This window comes from Pseudophryne corroboree, chromosome 8 (assembly GCF_028390025.1).
Source record: "Pseudophryne corroboree isolate aPseCor3 chromosome 8, aPseCor3.hap2, whole genome shotgun sequence".
Taxonomy (NCBI): domain Eukaryota; kingdom Metazoa; phylum Chordata; class Amphibia; order Anura; family Myobatrachidae; genus Pseudophryne; species Pseudophryne corroboree.
In genome coordinates this window covers 394,049,620-394,071,719 of record NC_086451.1, presented here as the reverse complement: position 1 = coordinate 394,071,719, position 22,100 = coordinate 394,049,620, and the positions used below count along the sequence as shown (strand labels likewise).

Here is a 22,100-nt window from a genome sequence, read left to right as displayed (position 1 = left end):
TACCGTACAGCTAATATGCTAATGCAGCAAGAGGCATCTGGTGTAAATAGATGCCTCCTGACTGCTTCCATGATCCACTGTTGCATCTATCTCAAGATGCACCACTGGATCACTCTGTGTGACCATCGATCATCTGAGTAACCTTCAGGTTACTCAGATTTCCATTTCAGGTACGCAACCGATGTCAGTAAATCTGCATCACCAGATGCAAGTGCTGACCTTGGCACGCCCATAAAATGGAGACAACACACCTCCATTTTGAGGAACGGATATGGTCCCTGCCCCTTCCCTGCCCCCAAATGCCCTCAGCCTGTAAATCAGGCTGGGACTTAAGGGGGACTGCTCCAAGGATACAGGACCCATTATGCATGTAGCCAAAACAGGTCCTGCACATGCACAGTATCCCCACCATTGGACTTGTACGCTAACCATTGGGTAAGCGTACAAGTCTGAATTAGCCCCATAAATGACAGTGTAGTGACCTTACTGACTAAGGTGATCAATAGTTTCTGCCTGCTCTAGGTAAAGGACACTGTACATGTCTAATTATTTTGGCATTCTCTGCTGCATGTCACCCTGTTGACCGCTGACTTCTCATACAAATGATACATTCTCTAGTTCTATAATCCACTCTACTAATTTCAGGGTCTTTCCAAACCATAGCAACTGTTGTGGGATGATTACCCTAGACCTTTTTCAGTTGGGTACTCAAGATGCTACTGCAGACATTCCTTTTGCATCTCAACCATTTTATTTAATCAAGGTTGCCTCACCTGCTGAAAATGGCATCAGCGCATTGTTGTTCTTAAACTTCCCATGTTCGTCCAGGAAATTGTTTGGGTTAAAATCCTCTGGGTTATTGAACTGGGTCTTGTCAAAGTGTACACCTGCCAGTAGTGTGAGGAACATGGTTCCCTTTAAGTGTGAAAAATTAGAAGACTTTCATTAGCAATTTTTACTGTTTTATTTCCTGTTTTCGATTATATAAAAAAAAGGAACCTAACATTTACCTCACGGAATGTATAATTACGAATCTTAGTGTCCATGATCAGCTCATGTGGAAGACCTAGTGGAGCTACATTAGCATATCTCTGAACCTCATGTATAAATGCTTCAGTATAAGGCATATTATGTCTGTCCTCATAATTTGGAGAACGGCAACCAATGACATCATCTATCTCATGATAGACCTTCTCTGTGGAGATAGAATATTACATATCAATCTTTCAAGAAACACATTTTTATGTGAAAAATCCTATTATGTACTTGGTACTTACCTGCTACATTGGGGTGTTTCAAGAGAAGTAAAAAGATGTAACACAGTGTATTGGCTACTGTTTCAGTTCCACCAACAATCAAGGTCATGGTGTTCATCAACAATGCTTTATGGTTATAGTAGCTGCCATTGGTCTTCTCTTCCTAAAGTAGGGACAGTAATTTAGATTTTGGGGAAAAAAAGTGGACATAAAAATTATTTACATAGATTAATATGAGTTCTATACAGTGTTAAGGAATGTCAGGAATTATTACTGGGTATACCCTACAAAACAAAACAAAACAAGTGTTAGCCTATAATTTGAGCTACAGATTAATGAATAAGCTAAAAGGCACATCACCACTCAACAATAAACCTCTAAAGAGATAGGCACACAACCTATGCAACCTTTATTATATTACCATAGCAAAATGTATATGTGTAAGCATGCTTTAAAGATTCCTTAAACATACAATTGATGACTTGATTAGGAAAAAATTGATATGGAAAACTGTCTTTTTGCTGATTGTGAAGTAACCTTTCAACAGAAAGCTATCGAAACGCTTCCATATACTGTATATTAAATCAAAAGAGAAATCAACACTTCTAAAAGACATTGCACCTGATTCAAGGGTAGATACAATGATTATATTTTCACATTTAGCAGATGTTTTTTTCTATTGCAAAGCCATCTTCAGATGGCAGAGAGAGGCTCCCTCAGTGCAACAGGTCTTAAGTTTTTATATTTCAGCCAGACAAGAGGGAGGTACTGCCTCCCCATCCCCACCCTCTCTGATGCTGTGTAATGTACAGCATATGGAGAAGAACAAAAAGAGTTCCATGTGTTTACAAAAATAGTGAATTCTGACTGCATTTTTTATTACATTTTTTGCAAAATTCTTTCATTTCTTCAGATTAGTGCCTCATGTATTTTTAAAACATGTTTGCATGTTGCAAACCTTTTATTTTTACATTTGAGGTCATTTCTATTTATTTTCTACCCTCTGACAAGCATCCAGGGTCTTCTTCCAGCAGTGTCTATCATAGTGGCTCCCTCTCTGCTCCTGTTACAGTAGCTGTGCACGGACACTAATTGCCTAATGCCAGATCATGCGCAGTAAGATTGGGAATCTAGTCATCGCAATTAATACATTAAAAGTGCAGTGAGAGGGATTCACCGGGACAGAACTTTCTTGCAAGCTCTGTACCAGAATGCGAGTAATGATACATCCTTGCGATTTAAAGGAAATTCACAATGCGAATTTAGTAAAAAAAACTCAGATCCCAATCCCAATTTATTTGCATTTTTTTATAAATATGCCCCATAGTGAGATACAGTCATTACCATTCTGCAATTGCTATTATACAGCCATTGTGAACTTAATGTGCTTGCACACCACAGCGAAAGCTAAAAAAAATGTAGTGAGGCACACATATTACTTTGGGTGGCAGATTAAATATTGGACAGTCAATAGGTGGACAGTCAGTAGGCCGACACTATATTGACATGCATTTAGTCGGCAAGAACTAAAGGTCAATAGATGAAAGGTTGTCAGTGCTAAAGGGTGACATGTACAAAATATTGACGTGACAATGGTCTAAAAGTTTTTTTGTTTATTTACATTTTTTTATACTTTTAACCCTGTCAATCTTTTAACCCTGTCGACCTAATGCATGTCAACTATATGGAGTTGAACTACTGACTGCTGACCTATTCATTGTTGACCTTTTTCATCCACACCTATTACTGTTCTGCATTTGCAAAAGCACTTAGGGGGAGATATATTAAACTTTCAAGAGAGATAAAGTGGAGATGTTGACCAGAGCAATTAATCAGCTTCTAGTTATCATTTATCCAAAACAGTCTGTAAGATGACAGTTTGAAGTTGACTGGTTGCTATGGGCAACTACTCCAATTTATCTCTCAAAGGTTTGATACATCTCCCTTTTAATGAGCAAGCCTCAAGATTAACAAACATGAGAGAAAAACATTTATTGAGGTACAGACCATTCCATTCTTAAATGACTAAAGCAAAACTCTATAGTCCTTTTAGTGTTTGGCAGAATACAGAGATGTGCAACTTCATTTATTCAATTCACAGATTTGCAGCTCCACAAATGTAAATTAAAGCAACTGCAAATCTAAAATTTAGAGTTATTTAAGATAAACAGTTTATATAAAGAAAGACTTATTAGCCTTATTTATTGAAATAAGGCCCAGGTCCAACATATCTGCAAGTGCACTAATGTTAATATTGACCATTAGTGTAAGGGACTTTTGTGAACTTGAGGTTATTTATAATTAGTATTATTGTGAGTGTGTAATGTGACTTCGAAAAGGAGAAGATAAGGGTTACTGAAACTAGGATTTTGGTAGCTTGGATTTAATACTTAGTTTGCATTAAGAGTAAAGAGGTTGGAAGTAGCTACAGTGGAAGAAGCTTCTATGAATACAGGCTTATAACATTATTGGTTTTAGCCTTAAATGTAATTTTGGGTTTACTATTTTCGAGGAATTATTTTGATAGTAAAGTAGATTGAGTCAAAAAGAAGGGAATTGGAGCCTACAATAGAAACATTATGGTGTGGGAAAGTTCTTCAGGGAAAGGATTTGGAGTGTTACTAAATTGCATTAAATGCCTGTGGTGTAATAGTCAATCTTAGAAATCTGTTTGGCTTTACCACTTAAGAATTATAAGTTACAGTACCTAAACAGTGGTATCAGTAGGAGTAATCAAGTTAAGAGCATAGTGCAAATTTTTTGTGGACTTGGGTTATATTAATTATAGTATTACTTATTTACACTTATGGTTCCTTTATTTTTGAATAAATGTACACAAAAATAACACAAGGGGGATTTATTTTTCTAAAAGGTGTAATTGTATGTTATTATACTGCGTGAATAGGGGAATTGGGTTTTTCCATACCTACATTTTAGGTCTGATCACCGGTGAACCCCCTGTCTTTTAAAATAAGAAAATAGCTCAGGTGGAGGCATGGCTTAGAAGCGAGTCATTCAGAAAAAGTCTATAGTTTAGAGCACAGGTTCTCAAACTCGGTCCTCAGGACCCCACACGGTTCATGTTTTGCAGGTCACCTGTAGATTTTTAAAATGTGACAGTTGGTGATACACAGTGCGCCTGCTTGGTGACATGGAAAACGTAAACCGTGTGGGGTCCTGAGGACCGAGTTTGAGAACCACTGGTTTAGAGTATTTTAACCCTAACACACACCACAAGTGAAGACTGAAGCATTTGAGCCAGTGTTACATACTAAGTCTAAAGGCATCGCCGGGATCCAACAAGAGACACTAAGGTGCAGATAAACTAAGCCTTGGAGAGGGCCACAGTAGAGAGAGATAAAGTTCTAGCCAATCAGCTGCCATGTTGCAGGCTGTGTTTGGTGAATGGCAGTTAGGAGCTGATTGGCTGGTACGTACTTTTTCTATCTCCACTTCATCTCTCTCCAAGGCTTAGTACATCTTCCCATTAGAGTTGCTACCAGACAGATCCCCGTGTCCATTAGTTGTAGTAAAGGGTAAAGTAGAACTGTGTACAATGTTGGTACATTTTACAACATTGTACAAATTAAAGGGAAGAATCAAGAAAGCAAATAAGATATTGACTTTGATGCACATGCTGCATCAACTTGGGGAGCTTGAACTCACAAAGGGAAAAATAAGTGTAGAATAACAAGTGTTATTCTAATAACACGTGTAGAAAACAGCAAGTACAGCAACAAGACTTAAAAAAGGGATTTTTCTTGAGTTTGAATAACTAACCATAAGTGCCCATAGAAAGAAAGATGATAAAGACTGTAAGCATAATCAAAATTAAAGACTCAGACATTGTTTTCTTAGTGCCACAGTCTAGAAAAAAAAGGAAATATGGTAAGAAAGTCAATTGTGTGAATCATGACGATAGTGATAAAAGTGAAAGCCCAAAGTACTGAAAAGTCAATTCTAGAGTGATGATGCATAAAGTTTCAAGGCAAAACAAGATGAATAGGGGAACATAATGAGCAGTGACTGAGCCTAAGCAGAAAGAAAAAACCCAGGAGGGAAACATTCTCCAAACGAAGAGAAGCAATAGGACACGATGACATGCACTGAGACTGGAGGGGTAGGGGGGTTTGAGATAAAAATATGGTAAAAAAAGGGGCAGACTAGATCGGCCAAGTGGTTCTTATCTGCCATCACATTCTATGTTTCTATGTTAAAGAAGTACAGGCTGCAGTGGTGACTGAGATGACAGAAGATGTGTAGTGTGACCAAAACAAGAAAGATAAAGCAAGGCTGTTTGTGAAACCCCTACTCCAGGACACATGAACTGATGATCTGGCAAATATGAAGTCACTCTGCCTCAAAGCTGGCTATTCAGTTTTTTCTCCTATTCTACTAATGAAATAAGTTAAAAGAGAGGATAATGACCTACAGGGAAGAAAGCAGATAACAAAAGCAATGATGGAAAAAATAATAGAAGAGACGAAGAAACGTATGGAACTGTTCATATTTTTCCATAATAAGAAATTAAATGTCTCAATCCCAGGTTTTTTACTATCCACAAGGAACAGGTGATTTTAGTAAGGCCAACTAATGTTAAACTCCATCTGTCTGCAAAGTTGAGATCAACAGCAAGGTAAGTTAAGAGTTGCCTAAGATATATAACTTGTACTTATAGACAAATTTACATTTGTTACTAGCAAAAGCCACATTGCAGATGAATAGTAGGGAGTCTATCTGATGAAAATGTGTGTACTATTGGTGATGGTAATAGCAGAGTAATAGTATACACCATCAGGTTCAATTTCACTAAATAGCCCAGTACTTAACCAGTATTGTGGTTTACTGACTTAGTAATATGTTAGCACCACCGTGCAGTATGTACAGTATCTGAATGGAGCGGAACACAGAGATCATAGCAGCTATACTCAGGATATTGCAGGGTCTCTGGGAGCTCAGCGGAACATGTATATGTCTCACTGTGGCACTTTAACACAGTGACAAGATACTATATACTGCACATGTGCAGAAGATCAAATGATGGTCATCTTGGTCAGTGGCAAACGCAGGATTTGCATGGGGGGGGCTTCCAGAACTGGGTGGATTCAAGCACGCGGGTGGCTACTGAGGTGACCCAGTATATGCTGGGTCAGTAAAACTAGTGTGTCTGTGTGTATATATATATATATATATATATATATATACACACACACATACATTCATATATACACATATATATATATACACATATATATATATATATATATACCATATATACATATATATATAAACCGTGGTTGTGGCAGCACTCCTCAATCACAATGATTACTTGCCTGGTGCCCTCCTAGGTACCTCAGTAGCTGTAAGGTCCAAAATAGCAGACGGACAGGCGGCACTCAGAAATAATGACATGCAACAAGCAGGATCAATCAACGTTTCGAAGTGTATTACTTCTTCATCAGGATAACAAAGACAGTATAAAACATACCTTATATAAGCTCACCACAGCGTGTCAAACAGCTCCGGCGTGGGACGCGAGTGCGGACGCCCACAGATGACGTCATCACCGCTCGACGCGTAACCGGGGCAACTGTAAGCAAAACACTACACAGTTTAAGACAAGATCAGTGGAACACCGATCCGTGAACACAAAATACAAACACAATACAATAATATATATACAATTAAAAACATACCACAGCTATTGAAAACATGGAGACTGTTAACGAACATTGCTGATAGATTACAGGGAGAAAGAATAATATTAACAATCCAAAACAACATCGCAAAGTCACAACAAGGTATAGATAGCTGATGTTGCAACTAAGAAACATCTACAGGAAACAATGTAACCCCAGGGATTCGTTGAGGCCACGGGGCACAAGGGTTTGTAACTCATGAATCCACCTGGATTCTTTTTGTAGCAATCTACGCGATCTGTCACCTCCATGAGACCTCAGTGGTTCATGATCAATGATCATGTATTTTAAGCAGGCAACGCGTAGATTGCTACAAAAAGAATCCAGGTGGATTCATGAGTTACAAACCCTTGTGCCCCGTGGCCTCAACGAATCCCTGGGGTTACATTGTTTCCTGTAGATGTTTCTTAGTTGCAACATCAGCTATCTATACCTTGTTGTGACTTTGCGATGTTGTTTTGGATTGTTAATATTATTCTTTCTCCCTGTAATCTATCAGCAATGTTCGTTAACAGTCTCCATGTTTTCAATAGCTGTGGTATGTTTTTAATTGTATATATATTATTGTATTGTGTTTGTATTTTGTGTTCACGGATCGGTGTTCCACTGATCTTGTCTTAAACTGTGTAGTGTTTTGCTTACAGTTGCCCCGGTTACGCGTCGAGCGGTGATGACATCATCTGTGGGCGTCCGCACTCGCGTCCCGCGCCGGAGCTGTTTGACACGCTGTGGTGAGCTTATATAAGGTATGTTTTATACTGTCTTTGTTATCCTGATGAAGAAGTAATACACTTTGAAACGTTGATTGATCCTGCTTGTTATATATATATATATATATATATATATATATATACGAACAGAAATCAGTCCTTTGCGCTATAATCCTTGGAACTCCAGATTAATGTCCAATTGCGCTTCAATCCCCTCCGTGCCACCGGAGAAAAGTAGAAACTGGTAAACAAATTGGAGAGCGCAAATGAGTAATAAAAAGTATATAGTTTTATTTATAAAAACTGTTTACATACATTTCAGTTTAAAACAAACGGCATGTGTGGAATACTGCAACTCAGCCACTGCATCCGTACTGCAGACTTCTCTCAGGACCCGCTCTGGTTACGGTCACTGACGTCACAACGTCCACGTCCAAGCCACGCCCTACACGTTTCGTCCAATCAGGGATTTCGTTAGGGGTGTATACATATACACATAGCATATTAAACATGTATACACACACATATATATATATATATATATATTAGAGATGAGCGGGTTCGGTTCCTCGGAATCCGAACCCGCCCGAACTTCATGTTTTTTTACACGGGTCCGAGCGACTCGGATCTTCCCGCCTTGCTCGGTTAACCCGAGCGCGCCCGAACGTCATCATGACGCTGTCGGATTCTCGCGAGGCTCGGATTCTATCGCGAGACTCGGATTCTATATAAGGAGCCGCGCGTCGCCGCCATTTTCACACGTGCATTGAGATTGATAGGGAGAGGACGTGGCTGGCGTCCTCTCCATTTAGATTAGAAGAGAGTGAGATTGAGACAGAGACACTTGATTTACTGGAGCTTAGGAGTACTAGAGAGTGCAGAGTTTACTAGTGACTGACCACTGACCAGTGACCACCAGTGCAGTTTTATTTAATATAATCCGTTCTCTGCCTGAAAAAAACGATACACAGTGACTCAGTCACATACCATATCTGTGCTCAGCCCAGTGTGCTGCATCATCTATGTATAATATCTGACTGTGCTCACACAGCTTAATTGTGGGGGAGACTGGGGAGCAGTTATAGGTTATAGCAGGAGCCAGGAGTACATACATATTATTAAAATTAAACAGTGCACACTTTTGCTGCAGGCAGGAGTGCCACTGCCAGTGTGACTGACCAGTGACCTGACCACACTGACCACCAGTATAGTATACTATATTGTGATTGCCTGAAAAAGTTAAACACTCGTCGTGTGACTTGTGTGGTGTTTTTTTTTTTATTCTATAAAAAACTCATTCTGCTGACAGACAGTGTCCAGCAGGTCCGTCATTATATAATATACACCTGTCCGGCTGCAGTAGTGATATATATATATTTTTTATATCATTATTTATCATCCAGTCGCAGCAGACACAGTACGGTAGTTCACGGCTGTAGCTACCTCTGTGTCGGCACTCGGCAGTCCATCCATAATTGTATACCACCTACCCGTGTTTTTTTTTTCTTTCTTCTTTATACATACTACATCTCATTATCATGCAGTCTATATTAGCAGCAGACACAGTACAGTACGGTAGTCCACGGCTGTAGCTACCTCTGTGTCGGCACTCGGCAGTCCATCCATAATTGTATACCACCTACCCGTGGTTTTTTTTTTCTTTCTTCTTTATACGTACTACATCTCATTATCATCCAGTCTATATTAGCAGCAGACACAGTACAGTACGGTAGTCCACGGCTGTAGCTACCTCTGTGTCGGCACTCGGCAGTCCGTCCATAATTGTATACCACCTACCCGTGGTTTTTTTTCCTTTCTTCTTTATACATACATACTACATCTCATTATCATCCAGTCTATATTAGCAGCAGACACAGTACAGTACGGTAGTCCACGGCTGTAGCTACCTCTGTGTCGGCACTTGGCAGTCCATCCATAATTGTATACCACCTACCCGTGGTTTTTTTTTTTATTCTTTATACATACTACATCTAATTATCAACCAGTCTATATTAGCAGCAGACACAGTACAGTACGGTAGTCCACGGCTGTAGCTACCTCTGTGTCGGCACTCGGCAGTCCATCCATAATTGTATACCACCAACCCGTGGTTTTTTTTTCTTTCTTCTTTATACATACATACTACATCTCATTATCATCCAGTCTATATTAGCAGCAGACACAGTACAGTACGGTAGTCCACGGCTGTAGCTACCTCTGTGTCGGCACTTGGCAGTCCATCCATAATTGTATACCACCTACCCGTGTTTTTTTTTTCTTTCTTCTTTATACATACTACATCTCATTATCAACCAGTCTATATTAGCAGCAGACACAGTACAGTACGGTAGTCCACGGCTGTAGCTACCTCTGTGTCGGCACTCGGCAGTCCATCCATAATTGTATACCACCTACCCGTGGTTTTTTTTCTTTCTTCTTTATACATACATACTACATCTCATTATCATCCAGTCTATATTAGCAGCAGACACAGTACAGTACGGTAGTCCACGGCTGTAGCTACCTCTGTGTCGGCACTCGGCAGTCCATCCATAATTGTATACCACCTACCCGTGGTTTTTTTTTTCTTTCTTCTTTATACATACTACATCTCATTATCATCCAGTCTATATTAGCAGCAGACACAGTACAGTACGGTAGTCCACGGCTGTAGCTACCTCTGTGTCGGCACTCGGCAGTCCATCCATAATTGTATACCACCTACCCGTGGTTTTTTTTTCTTTCTTCTTTATACATACTACATCTCATTATCATCCAGTCTATATTAGCAGCAGACACAGTACAGTACGGTAGTCCACGGCTGTAGCTACCTCTGTGTCGGCACTCGGCAGTCCATCCATAATTGTATACCACCTACCCGTGGTTTTTTTTTCTTTCTTCTTTATACATACATACTACATCTCATTATCATCCAGTCTATATTAGCAGCAGACACAGTACAGTACGGTAGTCCACGGCTGTAGCTACCTCTGTGTCGGCACTCGGCAGTCCATTCATAATTGTATACTAGTATCCATCCATCTCCATTGTTTACCTGAGGTGCCTTTTAGTTGTGCCTATTAAAATATGGAGAACAAAAATGTTGAGGTTCCAAAATTAGGGAAAGATCAAGATCCACTTCCACCTCGTGCTGAAGCTGCTGCCACTAGTCATGGCCGAGACGATGAAATGCCAGCAACGTCGTCAGCCTAGGCCGATGCCCAATGTCATAGTACAGAGCATGTCAAATCCAAAACACCAAATATCAGTAAAAAAAGGACTCCAAAACCTAAAATAAAATTGTCGGAGGAGAAGCGTAAACTTGCCAATATGCCATTTACCACACGGAGTGGCAAGGAACGGCTGAGGCCCTGGCCTATGTTCATGGCTAGTGGTTCAGCTTCACATGAGGATGGAAGCACTCAGCCTCTCGCTAGAAAACTGAAAAGACTCAAGCTGGCAAAAGCACCGCAAAGAACTGTGCGTTCTTCGAAATCCCAAATCCACAAGGAGAGTCCAATTGTGTCGGTTGCGATGCCTGACCTTCCCAACACTGGACGTGAAGAGCATGCGCCTTCCACCATTTGCACGCCCCCTGCAAGTGCTGGAAGGAGCACCCGCAGTCCAGTTCCTGATAGTCAGATTGAAGATGTCAGTGTTGAAGTACACCAGGATGAGGAGGATATGGGTGTTGCTGGCGCTGGGGAGGAAATTGACCAGGAGGATTCTGATGGTGAGGTGGTTTGTTTAAGTCAGGCACCCGGGGAGACACCTGTTGTCCGTGGGAGGAATATGGCCATTGACATGCCTGGTGAAAATACCAAAAAAATCAGCTCTTCGGTGTGGAACTATTTCAACAGAAATGCGGACAACAGGTGTCAAGCCGTGTGTTCCCTTTGTCAAGCTGTAATAAGTAGGGGTAAGGACGTTAACCACCTCGGAACATCCTCCCTTATACGTCACCTGCAGCGCATTCATAATAAGTCAGTGACAAGTTCAAAAACTTTGGGTGACAGCGGAAGCAGTCCACTGACCAGTAAATCCCTTCCTCTTGTAACCAAGCTCACGCAAACCACCCCACCAACTCCCTCAGTGTCAATTTCCTCCTTCCCCAGGAATGCCAATAGTCCTGCAGGCCATGTCACTGGCAATTCTGACGAGTCCTCTCCTGCCTGGGATTCCTCCGATGCATCCTTGCGTGTAACGCCTACTGCTGCTGGCGCTGCTGTTGTTGCTGCTGGGAGTCGATGGTCATCCCAGAGGGGAAGTCGTAAGCCCACTTGTACTACTTCCAGTAAGCAATTGACTGTTCAACAGTCCTTTGCGAGGAAGATGAAATATCACAGCAGTCATCCTGCTGCAAAGCGGATAACTGAGGCCTTGACAACTATGTTGGTGTTAGACGTGCGTCCGGTATCCGCCGTTAGTTCACAGGGAACTAGACAATTTATTGAGGCAGTGTGCCCCCGTTACCAAATACCATCTAGGTTCCACTTCTCTAGGCAGGCGATACCGAAAATGTACACGGACCTCAGAAAAAGACTCACCAGTGTCCTAAAAAATGCAGCTGGACCCAATGTCCACTTAACCACGGACATGTGGACAAGTGGAGCAGGGCAGGGTCAGGACTATATGACTGTGACAGCCCACTGGGTAGATGTATGGACTCCCGCCGCAAGAACAGCAGCGGCGGCACCAGTAGCAGCATCTCGCAAACGCCAACTCTTTCCTAGGCAGGCTACGCTTTGTATCACCGCTTTCCAGAATACGCACACAGCTGAAAACCTCTTACGGCAACTGAGGAAGATCATCACGGAATGGCTTACCCCAATTGGACTCTCCTGTGGATTTGTGGCATCGGACAACGCCAGCAATATTGTGTGTGCATTAAATATGGGCAAATTCCAGCACGTCCCATGTTTTGCACATACCTTGAACTTGGTGGTGCAGAATTTTTTAAAAAACGACAGGGGCGTGCAAGAGATGCTGTCGGTGGCCAGAAGAATTGCGGGACACTTTCGGCATACAGGCACCACGTACAGAAGACTGGAGCACCACCAAAAACTACTGAACCTGCCCTGCCATCATCTGAAGCAAGAAGTGGTAACGAGGTGGAATTCAACCCTCTATATGCTTCAGAGGTTGGAGGAGCAGCAAAAGGCCATTCAAGCCTATACAATTGAGCACGATATAGGAGGTGGAATGCACCTGTCTCAAGCGCAGTGGAGAATGATTTCAACGTTGTGCAAGGTTCTGATGCCCTTTGAACTTGCCACACGTGAAGTCAGTTCAGACACTGCCAGCCTGAGTCAGGTCATTCCCCTCATCAGGCTTTTGCAGAAGAAGCTGGAGACATTGAAGGAGGAGCTAACACGGAGCGATTCCGCTAGGCATGTGGGACTTGTGGATGGAGCCCTTAATTCGCTTAACAAGGATTCACGGGTGGTCAATCTGTTGAAATCAGAGCACTACATTTTGGCCACCGTGCTCGATCCTAGATTTAAAGCCTACCTTGGATCTCTCTTTCCGGCAGACACAAGTCTGCTGGGGTTGAAAGACCTGCTGGTGAGAAAATTGTCAAGTCAAGCGGAACGCGACCTGTCAACATCTCCTCCTTCACATTCTCCCGCAACTGGGGGTGCGAGGAAAAGGCTCAGAATTCCGAGCCCACCCGCTGGCGGTGATGCAGGGCAGTCTGGAGCGACTGCTGATGCTGACATCTGGTCCGGACTGAAGGACCTGACAACGATTACGGACATGTCGTCTACTGTCACTGCATATGATTCTCTCAACATTGAAAGAATGGTGGAGGATTATATGAGTGACCGCATCCAAGTAGGCACGTCACACAGTCCGTACTTATACTGGCAGGAAAAAGAGGCAATTTGGAGGCCCTTGCACAAACTGGCTTTATTCTACCTAAGTTGCCCTCCCACAAGTGTGTACTCCGAAAGAGTGTTTAGTGCCGCCGCTCACCTTGTCAGCAATCGGCGTACAAGGTTACATCCAGAAAATGTGGAGAAGATGATGTTCATTAAAATGAATTATAATCAATTCCTCCGCGGAGACATTGACCAGCAGCAATTGCCTCCACAAAGTACACAGGGAGCTGAGATGGTGGATTCCAGTGGGGACGAATTGATAATCTGTGAGGAGGGGGATGTACACGGTGATATATCGGAGGATGATGATGAGGTGGACATCTTGCCTCTGTAGAGCCAGTTTGTGCAAGGAGAGATTAATTGCTTCTTTTTTGGGGGGGGTCCAAACCAACCCGTCATATCAGTCACAGTCGTGTGGCAGACCCTGTCACTGAAATGATGGGTTGGTTAAAGTGTGCATGTCCTGTTTATACAACATAAGGGTGGGTGGGAGGGCCCAAGGACAATTCCATCTTGCACCTCTTTTTTCTTTTATTTTTCTTTGCGTCATGTGCTGTTTGGGGAGAGTTTTTTGGAAGGGCCATCCTGCGTGACACTGCAGTGCCACTCCTAGATGGGCCCGGTGTTTGTGTCGGCCACTAGGGTCGCTAATCTTACTCACACAGCTACCTCATTGCGCCTCTTTTTTTCTTTGCGTCATGTGCTGTTTGGGGAGGGTTTTTGGAAGGGACATCCTGCGTGACACTGCAGTGCCACTCCTAGATGGGCCCGGTGTTTGTGTCGGCCACTAGGGTCGCTTATCTTACTCACACAGTCAGCTACCTCATTGCGCCTCTTTTTTTCTTTGCGTCATGTGCTGTTTGGGGAGGGTTTTTTGGAAGGGCCATCCTGCGTGACACTGCAGTGCCACTCCTAGATGGGCCCGGTGTTTGTGTCGGCCACTAGGGTCGCTAATCTTACTCACACAGTCAGCTACCTCATTGCGCCTCTTTTTTTCTTTGCGTCATGTGCTGTTTGGGGAGGGTTTTTTGGAAGGGACATCCTGCGTGACACTGCAGTGACACTCCTAGATGGGCCCGGTGTTTGTGTCGGCCACTAGGGTCGCTTATCTTACTCACACAGTCAGCTACCTCATTGCGCCTCTTTTTTTCTTTGCGTCATGTGCTGTTTGGGGAGGGTTTTTTGGAAGGGCCATCCTGCGTGACACTGCAGTGCCACTCCTAGATGGGCCCGGTGTTTGTGTCGGCCACTAGGGTCGCTAATCTTACTCACACAGTCAGCTACCTCATTGCGCCTCTTTTTTTCTTTGCGTCATGTGCTGTTTGGGGAGGGTTTTTTGGAAGGGACATCCTGCGTGACACTGCAGTGACACTCCTAGATGGGCCCGGTGTTTGTGTCGGCCACTAGGGTCGCTAATCTTACTCACACAGCTACCTCATTGCGCCTCTTTTTTTCTTTGCGTCATGTGCTGTTTGGGGAGGGTTTTTTGGAAGGGACATCCTGCGTGACACTGCAGTGCCACTCCTAGATGGGCCCGGTGTTTGTGTCGGCCACTAGGGTCGCTAATCTTACTCACACAGCTACCTCATTGCGCCTCTTTTTTTCTTTGCGTCATGTGCTGTTTGGGGAGGGTTTTTTGGAAGGGACATCCTGCGTGACACTGCAGTGCCACTCCTAGATGGGCCCGGTGTTTGTGTTGGCCACTAGGGTCGCTTATCTTACTCACACAGTCAGCTACCTCATTGCGCCTCTTTTTTTCTTTGCGTCATGTGCTGTTTGGGGAGGGTTTTTTGGAAGGGCCATCCTGCGTGACACTGCAGTGCCACTCCTAGATGGGCCCGGTGTTTGTGTCGGCCACTAGGGTCGCTAATCTTACTCACACAGTCAGCTACCTCATTGCGCCTCTTTTTTTCTTTGCGTCATGTGCTGTTTGGGGAGGGTTTTTTGGAAGGGACATCCTGCGTGACACTGCAGTGCCACTCCTAGATGGGCCCGGTGTTTGTGTCGGCCACTAGGGTCGCTTATCTTACTCACACAGTCAGCTACCTCATTGCGCCTCTTTTTTTCTTTGCGTCATGTGCTGTTTGGGGAGGGTTTTTTGGAAGGGACATCCTGCGTGACACTGCAGTGACACTCCTAGATGGGCCCGGTGTTTGTGTCGGCCACTAGGGTCGCTTATCTTACTCACACAGTCAGCTACCTCATTGCGCCTCTTTTTTTCTTTGCGTCATGTGCTGTTTAGGGAGGGTTTTTTGGAAGGGACATCCTGCGTGACACTGCAGTGCCACTCCTAGATGGGCCCGGTGTTTGTGTCGGCCACTAGGGTCGCTAATCTTACTCACACAGCTACCTCATTGCGCCTCTTTTTTTCTTTGCGTCATGTGCTGTTTGGGGAGGGTTTTTTGGAAGGGACATCCTGCGTGACACTGCAGTGCCACTCCTAGATGGGCCCGGTGTTTGTGTCGGCCACTAGGGTCGCTTATCTTACTCACACAGCGACCTCGGTGCAAATTTTAGGACTAAAAATAATATTGTGAGGTGTGAGGTATTCAGAATAGACTGAAAATGAGTGGAAATTATGGTTTTTGAGGTTAATAATACTTTGGGATCAAAATGACCCCCAAATTCTATGATTTAAGCTGTTTTTTAGGGTTTTTTGAAAAAAACACCCAAATCCAAAACACACCCGAATCCGACAAAAAAAATTCGGTGAGGTTTTGCCAAAATGCGGTCGAACCCAAAACACGGCCGCGGAACCGAACCCAAAACCAAAACACAAAACCCGAAAAATTTCAGGCGCTCATCTCTAATATATATACACACACACATACAGTACACGTATATATACGCATGTATATATATCATATGTGTGTGTGTGTTTATATGTTTGTACAGTATATACATGTGTATATATGTATGCACAAATTTTACATGGATATATATGTATTATAATTAAAATAAAGTAAACTTTTATTAAGCACTTACAAGTGCCACCAGGAAGACAGCAGGCTGCAGAGGACGCTAGACAGCCGTTAATAATACTCATGCAACAAAACAAAAAAAATATATATATTATTATTTTTTTGGTGGAGGGGGGTTTCTGGGTGCTCGGAAACCCCCCCTGGGTGCGCCACTGTTGGTAAAGGATTTGATGTCTCCCTAAGGGAAAGATTGCACAGCAGTCACTCCGTTTTTCAATACTATCTGCAAATTCATAATCAAAGCAGCTTACAGTACTGTTCCTCTGGTTGACTGGATTATGATAAAATTGGCTATTCAAGTATAAGATCCGTGTGGGTTATGAATGAACTTTATTGTTTTGTTTCTACTGTACAAGCAACAAGTCAGGTAATGTAATCACCAGTCATCGTCATCATACATTTTTCTCATACGTCCTAGAGGATGCTGGTGTCCACTTTAGTGCCATGGGGTATAGACGGTTCCGCAGGAGCCATGGGCACTTTAAGACTTTTCAAGGGGGTGAACTGGCCCCTCCCTCTATGCCCCTCCTCCAGACCTCAGTTTTTAGAAATGTGCCCAGGCAGACTGGATGCACTCCAGGGGAGCTCTACTGAGTTTCTCTGAAAATACTAATGTTAGGTTTTTTATTTTCAGGGAGAACTGCTGGCAACAGTCTCCCTGCTTCGTGCGACTTAGGGGGCAGAAGTAGGAACCAATTTCCTAAATAGTTTCATGGCTCTGCTTCTGGCTGACAGGACACCATTAGCTCCTGAGGGGATGCTGAACGCTAGCTGCTGCTATGTGCTCTCTCCCACAGCCCGCCGTCACCCCCCTTGCAGAGCCAGAAGTCAGAAGACAGGTGAGTGTTAGAAGAAAGGATCTTCAATCAAAGTGACGGCTAAAGGTACCGCATGGCTGGCGGGAGCACAGCGCGCCATGTTGCCCACACATACACAGACACTGCAGGGCGGGGGGAGGGGGCCCTGGGCAGCATGAAACCTATTGAAACCGGCATAAATATGGGGCATAAGTTGCTGAGGCACAGTCCTACCCCCGCCAGTATAAAAAATTACCTCCTAAAAGCTGAGGAGAAATGCGCCATTGAGGGGGCGGAGCTTCCTCCTCAGTTAGCCAGCACACTGCTCAGTGCCATTTTCTCTCCTTCCAGGCTGCAGAGAAGAACGCTGGTCCTCCTCCACTGCTGAAAAAGTATCAGGGTGCAAAACAGGGGAGGCCACAGTGAATTTGGTGCTATATAATTGTGTGATTAGCATTCTAAAAGCGCTGCATGTCAGTGGGCATTTTGTGTTCACAAACATTGTGTTACTGGCGCTGGGTTGTGAACTGGCAAATCCTATCTGTGTCCTTCTGACAGATTTTACTGTGGGTCTGTCCCCTATAAGTCCCGGAGTGTCTGTGGTGTGGTTGTACACGTGTGTGACATGTCTGAGGCAGGGAGCTCTTCCCCTGAGGGATCCATTTTAGGGACACAGAGTTGTAATGTGGTGGCTCTGCCGACACACCATGAGCCTGAATGGGTGAAAGAATTACGTGATAGTGTGAATCATATCTGTAAGAGATTAGATAAGTCTGAGTCTCATGCAGAAAACTGGAGAAAATCAGTGGAAGATGTGATTTTTAGTGGTTCTGCTTTTTCATCCGCAGGCGACCCCTCTGGGTCACATAAAAGACCATTTGCACAAATAGTACAAACTGATACCAACACGGACTCTGATTCCTGTGTCGACACTAGTGATTCCAGGGGAATAGATCCTAAGTGGTCAAAAAGCATTCAATATATGATTGTTGCTATAAGGGAGGTTTTGGAAGTTACGGAAGCCCCTCCTGTACCTCAGGAAAAGGCTTATTTTTATAAAGAAAAGAAAATGAATGTAACTTTTCCTCCATCTCATGAGCAGAACACCCTCTTTGAGGGAGTCTGGGTAAACCCTGAAAAGAAATTTCAGATTCCCAAAAGAATTCAGGTTGCTTATCCTTTCCCGACAGAGGACAGGAAAAGGTGGGAGTCACCCCCAGTTTAAGACAGTGCTCTGTCACGCTTAACAAAAAAGGTAATTCAGGAGCCGGCAGACCACAAAATGGAGACTACGTTAAAATCTATTTATGTGGCCAATGGTACACTGCTCAGGCCCACCATTGCTTGCGCGTGGGTGAGTAGTGCTATCGAAAAAATGGTCAGATAACTTGTCATCTGAAATTGACACGATAGATAGAGACGAGTTTCTCCTAAAGTTAGGTCATATCAAAGACGCTGCTGCATACATGCTAGAAGCCATGAAGGATATTAGGCTTTTAGGTTCAAAAGCCGCTACCATGGCAATCTCGGCTCGGAGGGCGTTGTGGCTGAAGCAGATTCCAAAAGAAATATGGAGGCTCTCCCGTATAAAGGTGAGGCCTTGTTTGGAGATGGGCTAGATGCGTTGGTCCCTGCGGCTACCGCAGGTAAGTCGACATTTTTGCCTTATGCTCCCGCACCGGCGAAAAAGACATATCACTCTCAGATGCAGTCCTTTCGGCCCAACAAATACAGAAAAGCCAAAGGTTCCCGCTTCTTTGCGTCTCCTGGATCGCAGTAGCAGATGTCCACCCCTGCTTCTGCCAAATCTGCAGCATGACGCTGGGGCTCCCTTGCGGGAGTCCGCTCGGGTGGGAGCACATCTGAAACTTTTCAGTCAGGTCTGGGGTCAATCGGTCCTGGACCCATGGGTCTTGAAAATAGTGTCCCATGATTACAAACTGGAGTTTCAAGACGTCCCCCCATGCCGATTTTTAAAATCGACCTTGCCAGCTTCTCTTTCGGACAGAGAAGTTGTAACAGCTGCAATTCAAAAATTATGTCAGGATCAAGTCATTGTCCTGGTTCCCGTGTCACAACAGGGAGAAGGGTTTTATTCAAGCCTCTTCGTAGTTCCGAAGCCGGACGGCTCGGTCCGACCAATTTTAAACCTGAAATTGCTGAATCTTTACCGGAAAGGTTCAAGTTCAAGATGGAATCTCTGAGAGCAGTGATTTCTAGTCTGGAGGAAGGGGACTTCATGGTATCAGTAGACATAAAAGATGCTTACTTACATGTTCCCATTTATCCTCCTCATCAAGCTCATATGAGATTCGCGGGACAGGATTGTCATTACCAGTTCCAGACGTTGCCATTCGGACTCTCCACGGCACCAAGGGTATTAACCAAGGTGATAGCAGAGATGATGGTTCTCCTTCGACAACAAGGAGTCAATATAATTCCTTACCTGGACGATCTCCTGATAAAAGCGAGATCAAAAGAACGGTTGGTGCAGAACATTGCACTCCCCCTGTCAGTACTCCAACGACACGGTTGGATCATGAATTTTCCGAAGTCACAATTGGAACCGACAAGATTGTCCTTTTTGGGGATGATATTGGACACAGAAGTACAGAGGGTATTTCATCCAGTGGAAAAGGCTCTGGAAATCCAGAGACTGGTCATGCACATTTTGAAACCAACAAGAGTGTCGATCCATCAATGCATTCAGTTGTTGGGAGAGATGGTAGCGGCCTACAAGGTCATACAGTTTGGCAGATTCCATGCCAGGGTGTTCCAGTGGGACCTGTTGGACAAGTGGTCCGGATCCCACCTGCACATGCACCAGAAGATAATCCTGTCCTCCAAAAGCCAGGATTTCGCTCCAGTGGTGGCTACACAGTTCTCACCTATTAGAAGGACGCAGGATCGGGATTCAGGACTGGGTCCTAGTAACCACGGATGCAAGTCTCCGAGGCTGGGGAGCAGTCACACAGGGAAAAAGCTTCCAAGGAAGATGGTCAAGTCAGGAAACCTGTCTTCACATAAACATGCTGGAATTGAGAGCCATTTACAACGGCCTTCTACAAGCGGTGCATCATCTTCAAGATCAACCCGTGCAGATCCAGTCGGACAATGTAACAGCAGTCGTATACATAAACCGTTAGGGCGGAACGAAAAGCAGAGCAGCAATGACAGAGGTGACAAAGATCCTCCTCTAGGCAGAAAGATATGCAAGAGCTCTGTCAGCAATTTTCATTCCGGGAGTGGACAACTGGGAAGCAGACTTCCTCAGCAGACACGATCTCCATCCAGGAGAGTGGGGCCTCCACCAAGAAGTCTTCGCAGAGGTGACAAGTCTTTGGGGAGTTCCTCAAGTAGACATGATGGCATCTCGTCTCAACAAGAAGCTTCGGAGATATTGTTCCAGGTCGAGAGACCCTCAAGCAATAGCAGTGGATGCACTGGTGACCCAGTGGGTGTTTCGGTCAGTATATGTCTTCCCTCCACTTCCACTGATACCAAAAGTTCTCAAAATCATACAAAGAACAAGGGTTCGAGCGTTCCTCATTGGCCCAGACTAGCCAAGGAGGGCCTGGTATCCAGATCTTCAGGAGTTACTCCTAGAAGATCCCCTGCCTCTTCCTCCTCGTGAGGACCTGCAGCAGCAGGGGCCGTGCGTATATAAAGACTTACCGCGGCTACGTTTGACGGCATGGCTGTTGAGCGCCGGATCCTAGCTCGAAAGGGTATTCCAAAAGAAGTCCTTCCCACACTTATTCAGGCCAGGAAAGGAGTAACGTCTAAGCATTACTACCGTATTTGGAGAAAATATGTGTCTTGGTGTGAATCCAAGAAGGCTCCAACGGAAGAGTTTCAGTTAGGACGTTTTCTCCATTTTCTACAGGCAGGTGTGGATGCGGGCCTACGATTGGGTTCAATCAAGGTCCAGATTTCGGCCTCATCAATTTTCTTTCAAAGACAATTGGCCTGCCTTCCAGAAGTTCAGACGTTCGTGAAAGTAGTGCTGCACATCCAACCTCCGTTTGTGCCCCCGGTGGCACCATGGGACCTTAATGTGGTGTTGCAGTTCCTGCAATCAGATTGGTTTGAACCGCTGAAGGAGATAGAATTAAAGTTTCTCACTTGGAAAGTGGTCATGTTATTGGCCTTGGCATCCGCAAGGCGGGTGTCTGAGTTGGGGGCCTTGTCCCACAAGAGCCCTTACCCTGATCTTCCATGAAGATAGCGCAGAGTTGAGAACTCGCCAACAATTTCTTCCAAAGGTGGTTTCATCTTTTCATATGAACCAACCTATTGTGGTGCCAGTGGCTACTGACACCTTCACTGAGTCAAAGTCTCTTGATGTAGTTAGAGCTTTGAAAATTTATGTCGCAAGAACAGCTCGGGTACGGAAAACAGAGGCTCTGTTTGTCCTGTATGCTCCCAACAAGATTGGGTGTACTGCTCCTAAGCAGACCATTGCGCGTTGGATCAGAGGGACGATTCAACACGCTCATTCCATGGCAGGATTGCCGATACCGAAGTCAGTAAATGCCCATTCTACTAGAAAGGTGGGCGCATCCTGGGCGGCTGCCCGGGGAGTCTCGGCATTACAACTTTGCCGAGCAGCTACTTGGTCAGGGGCAAACACGTTTGCTAAGTTTTACAACTTTGACACCTTGGCCGATGAGTACCTAAAGTTTGGTCAATCAGTGCTGCAGGGTCATCCGCACTCTCCCGCCCGTACTGGAGCTTTGGTATAACCCCATGGTACAAAAGTGGACTCCAGCATC

At 44.3% G+C, this 22,100-nt stretch overlaps 1 protein-coding gene across 3 annotated transcripts in view; it reads right to left on the bottom strand.

Moving 5' to 3' along the window:
* Positions 1 to 22,100, bottom strand: part of LOC134949254 (cytochrome P450 2F2-like) — a 272,832-nt gene that overhangs the window by 3,940 nt on the left and 246,792 nt on the right. For all 3 annotated transcript variants that reach the window (XM_063937735.1, XM_063937734.1, XM_063937736.1), the window contains exons 10-12: positions 1,278 to 1,419; positions 1,011 to 1,195; positions 774 to 915 (exon numbers count right to left, since the gene is read on the bottom strand). In XM_063937735.1, coding sequence (XP_063793805.1) covers positions 774 to 915; positions 1,011 to 1,195; positions 1,278 to 1,419 — 469 coding nt within the window. The remainder of the gene's footprint in view (positions 1 to 773; positions 916 to 1,010; positions 1,196 to 1,277; positions 1,420 to 22,100) is intronic.